This window comes from Abramis brama (genome assembly GCF_963993115.1).
Source record: "Abramis brama genome assembly, chromosome: 7".
In the NCBI taxonomy this organism is placed as follows: Eukaryota; Metazoa; Chordata; class Actinopteri; order Cypriniformes; family Leuciscidae; genus Abramis; species Abramis brama.
In genome coordinates, this window is record NC_139969.1 from 279,601 (window position 1) to 284,600 (window position 5,000).

At 43.2% G+C, this 5,000-nt stretch overlaps 1 protein-coding gene across 1 annotated transcript in view; it reads left to right on the top strand.

Annotated features, from left to right (window-relative positions):
• ptprsb (protein tyrosine phosphatase receptor type Sb) overlaps positions 1-5,000 on the top strand; it is a 123,383-nt gene that overhangs the window by 102,915 nt on the left and 15,468 nt on the right. The window contains exons 28-30 of the mRNA XM_084120963.1: positions 1-116; positions 2,101-2,220; positions 3,188-3,342. The exon at positions 1-116 is cut by the window's left edge and continues 60 nt beyond it. Of these exons, the coding sequence (XP_083977089.1) occupies positions 1-116; positions 2,101-2,220; positions 3,188-3,342 (391 nt within the window). The remainder of the gene's footprint in view (positions 117-2,100; positions 2,221-3,187; positions 3,343-5,000) is intronic.

Sequence of the window (5,000 nt, forward strand, 5' to 3'; positions counted from 1 at the left end):
CATACATCGCCACGCAGGGGCCGCTGCCCGAGACCTTCGGGGACTTCTGGAGGATGGTGTGGGAGCAGAGAGCCGCGTCAGTCGTCATGATGACCAAACTCGAGGAGAAATCACGGGTGAGAGAGAGAGATGGCCAGTTATTATGTATGAACTCACTGTTTGTTCTTTACTGTTATTATGAAGCGTCCTTGCGCTTGGGAAAGACGCTATGTAAATTAAACATTATTTAAACAGACACGACGACAGAGCACTGAAGGACTGAGACTGGCTACGTTTACATGCACAACTTTTGTTTCAGTCGGACTGAATTCATTCCGATTGAAGAATCTGAACGTAGTGTTTACATGAACGCTGAACATGTGATCGGGTTGATGTGTGTGTTTATATGTCACAAGCTTAAGTCGGAATAGATTTTTTGACATGCGAACACTACACAAATATACAAAGGGCCCTATTTTAACGATCTAAGCTCATGGTCTAAAGCGCAGGGCGCAAGTTCACTTTGGGCGTCCAAATCCGCTTTTGCTAGTTTAACGACGGGAAAAATGGTCAGCGCTCCCGGCGCAGGGTCTAAAAGGTTCGTCTCTATTCTCTTAATGAGTAATGGGTGTGCTTTGGGATTTACGTGCGTTAAACCAATCAGAATCTCATCTCCCATTCCCTTTAAATGCCAGTTGCGCTTGCGGCGGATTCACTGTTTACATGACGGAATTTGATAGTGGAAAGACCGAACGCGTCTCAGAGCGCAGACGGATCTGCTCGTGCGCGAGGTCAAAGTGCGCAACAGACCATCTACAGGACAAGCCGGATTCACCATATCTTTATGTACACAATAATAATCTTTTACATTGTAATCCTTTTATTTTAAATATTTCAAGTCAAGTCAAGTTTATTTATATAGCGCTTTTCACAATACAGATTGTATCAAAGCAGCTTCACAGTATTAAATTAAAATAATACATCAATGCTTGTTTCTAGTGGCATCTATTTGGCATGTTTGTGTGCCGCTGTGAGTCCCTGTGTGTGTAATAAGCAGAGTGTGTGTGTTGTGGACCCGTCTATAGGCTCACATTACTAACGCGCTCATTAAATAAAATAAAATATTGCGCCATTGACTTTAGCCCAGGGTTCAGTCGGTCAACGGCTCGGTCTATTTCTGTTCCTCAAAATAGCAACGCTCCATCAATGCTCCAGAACACACACTCGTTCTCAGACCAGCAGCTCATGCACACAGATGAGCACAAATGCATTTGATATTTAAACAACGTGAAAATGAAAACTGCGTCGGGCTGAAACTAGCAAAACACACTTGCGTCGCTCTTGGCACTGCATCACGCCGGGTGTGAGATAGGGCCCAATGTTTCCAATGTTAATAATAACCATTTTCCTACATTGGTTCTTTATTTGTTTTAAACAGCAGACTTAATATTCATCCATTGCTGGTCAATTTGGAGACAATCTTCTTCTTCGAGTCCGTTGCAATTTCAGATGTCGTTCTGCCAATATCTGGCGCAGGTCACAGCTGATGGGGTCGGTTCAGCCAGGTCCTGGGGGCTGCACTGGGGGGCGTTTGCACACTCCAGTAGATGAGACATTGTCTGAACTGCTCCACAGCTACATGTGTCGTCTGTCTGGTGGTTCCATGTTTTCATAAGTGAAAGTCTGAAACACGCACTGGTGGGCCGTTGTCCTGCTCCACTTCACACACGCAGAGAAAGGAGGATTATAGACACTCAATTATATGACATTTTATTACACGGCTTTGTGGAATGCTTGATTCTGATTGGTCAATCGCTCCATCCAGCAGGATATTATTCCCAGATAATTAACATGAGTGAGTCATTGCACATGCGCAGTCCTTTCAGTTTCGGTTTTTAATCCGATCAAGTGTTTACATGTTCTCTCGAACGGATTAGAAATGGAATAAACCGCCCCTTTCAATCCGATCGAAATCTCATTGGGATCGAGCTCAATCGGATCGATTAAGGTGTTCGGTTAACTTCGGTTGAGCCGTCAAAACATTACTATCGGATTATTTGTTTGCATGTAAACGAGTCACAGGTTCAGCTGATCTTCATGTCATGTTTTCCTCTTGTTTAGATCAAGTGTGACCAGTACTGGCCCAGTCGTGGCACGGACTCGTACGGGGCGGTCCAGGTCTCTCTGCTGGACACCATGGAGCTGGCCACCTTCTGTGTGCGGACCTTCTCTCTGCATAAGGTGAGGCGCGTTCACCTTTACATTAGGGGTGCAGCGGTTTAAATAGCTCACGCTTCGGTTTGCTTCACGGTTTTGAGTTCACGGTTTCTGTAAGGTTCGGCATGTGCTCTGTTCAGGGAAAAAAGGACTACTGTTGAAATAAAAATAAAGAAAATAAGAACAAATAATCAAACTACAAGCAACAGCACAAACAAATAGAGCAAAGATACTAATAAAATAAACAGTGCTTTCAGGTTTTTCAGGTCTAACATTAGTTTTCAGGTACAGAAATTGAATAAAGTAATCAAATGTAAAATAACATTGCATATTTGACTGTATAAATTAAAGATTCATTTAAAAGTTTAAAAGTTACAAAAGCTATTAAATCCAGAGCTTTGAGTGATTTCCTTGTATTTTGTTGTTTGATTAACATTAAATACACAGACAGTAATATTAGGCTGCTGTCCCTTTAAGAATAATGCACTGATCCAGTACACTGATACTGACACACACATGCACTGTCTTTCTCGACTGTACAAGTTCACTTAAGGCACAACAGACTGTGTCTGCTAGGATACTCATCAAGATCGACATGTTGACATCATTTTTGTGTGAATTTGTCCATTCAGTCTCAAGACTTGAATCGCATTGAACAAAGTTTACAAAGAGTAACCGTTTTGTTCACGTTTTTTGACTGTCTCTGTTGTAATGTATTATTGGGGAGGCAGCTTGTGCATCCATCAACAGAAACACACATTAGTGGAACTGTCTGTTTTACGCATTGTTATTTTCAACAAACCAGATTTAAGGTCAACCGCGGTGCAAGTGCGTGCCGAACCGTGGGTGGAAAACTGTACGGTTCGATTTTTTACCGAGAACATTACACCCCTAGTTTCTATTCTATCGTCTGAGAAACGGTGTGTGTTGAACAGTGTGTGTGTTGAACAGTGTGTGTGTGAGACTCTGACCCTGGTGTTTTCCTCATCAGAGCGGGTGTAACGAGAGGAGGGAGGTCCGACAGTTCCAGTTTACAGCTTGGCCCGACCACGGCGTTCCTGAATATCCCACTCCATTCCTGGCCTTCCTCCGCAGGGTGAAAGCCTGCAACCCTCCCGACGCCGGTCCCGTCATCGTCCACTGCAGGTCAGAGTTCAAGTCCTACCTTCATTTATATAGCGCTTTTAACAATACGGGCTTCCTCAAACAGCTTTACAGTGGAAAACATGATAAGACAGCTGTGAGCAAAACGCGCCATTTTAGTGTGTGTCCCTTTAAATGCAAATGAGCTTTAGCTCCGCCTCCGTTCAGAAGAGGGCGGAGTCTTTACCCAAGCTTCAGGAACTCCGGCAATAACAGAACAGGCCAATCTCCCTCATCCAGAATCCCAGAATCACCAGTAGCGAGTGCAGCCTTACGGAGAGACTCAGGAAGAGCTTCTGAATGTTAGTGGAGACATTTCTGTAGTTGTTGTGGAGTTACACTGATCATCTCATCATCATGTTTAACTTCTCCACAAGTGTCCACAGTTCCTGAGGTCTTTATAAGACAGCGGTGACATGTTCTGGTCAATAGTGTTCAGTGCTCGTCTGAGCTCAACCACAGAACAGCTTCAGGCTTTGCTGGATCTTCATCATGCGTTAGAACTGGTCTCTGTTGTCGCTTGTGGAACCAAATGTCGGCTGGTGTGTGTAAACGTGCAGATTAAGGGCCGGTAATATTATAATAAGATCCTCTTTATACGTCAGAAGGAGAACGAAATCTGATCGGCTTATTTTCTGACACGCTTGCAGAGAAAGGCTTATAAAACACAGTTACTGGGCTTCACTTTTCATGTTTACTGGGTTGGTAGAAGCACCGATTACAGCACTGACACACGGGAAACGTCTGATTTTCATGATATGTCCCCTTTAATGTAACAGAGATTGAGAACTTTTCACATTTACTGTAAATAAATAACAAATAACAAATCAATATTTTGTGTACAGTTATTTAATTATGCCTTCCAATATCGTGGACTCGCTCTCTCTCGTTTCACACAAACGCAGCGGCGGCCATTTTGAGACTATTGTTTTGTTCACTGTTGGATTATGAGACACAAACAGGCACGATTTTAAAACAGTTTAATCTGAAATCAATATCTCTGATCTCCATAATTATTAATGTGGAGAAATGCTGTGTAATAAGTGTTATGACTGTAAACCGTATCTCTTAAATGTCCGTCTAGTTTGATCTCGCCGCTGAAACTGCGGAAGCTCTGCGTTTAAAGAGCGAATAACATATTTCATCTCAAATCAATATTTCTGTCTAATTATTTACTGATGTGACAAGAAGCCGTGCAATAAGAGGATAATGTAGATCCAGCCGGTTGTTATCTCAGAATAAACCCCTTCAGGTGTGTGTGTGTGTGATCTCAGAATAAACCCCTTCAGGTGTGTGTGTGTGTGTGTGTGTGTGTGTGTGTGTGTGTGTGATCTCAGAATAAACCCCTTCAGGTGTGTGTGTGTGTGTGTGTGTGTGTGATCTCAGAATAAACCCCTTCAGGTGTGTGTGTGTGTGTGTGTGTGTGATCTCAGAATAAACCCCTTCAGGTGTGTGTGTGTGTGTGTGTGTGTTATCTCAGAATAAACCCCTTCAGGTGTGTGTGTGTGTGTGTGTGTGTGTGTGATCTCAGAATAAACCCCTTCAGGTGTGTGTGTGTGTGTGTGTGTGTGTGTGTGTGTGTGTGTGTGTGTGTGATCTCAGAATAAACCCCTTCAGGTGTGTGTGTGTGTGTGTGTGTTATCTCAGAATAAACCCCTTCA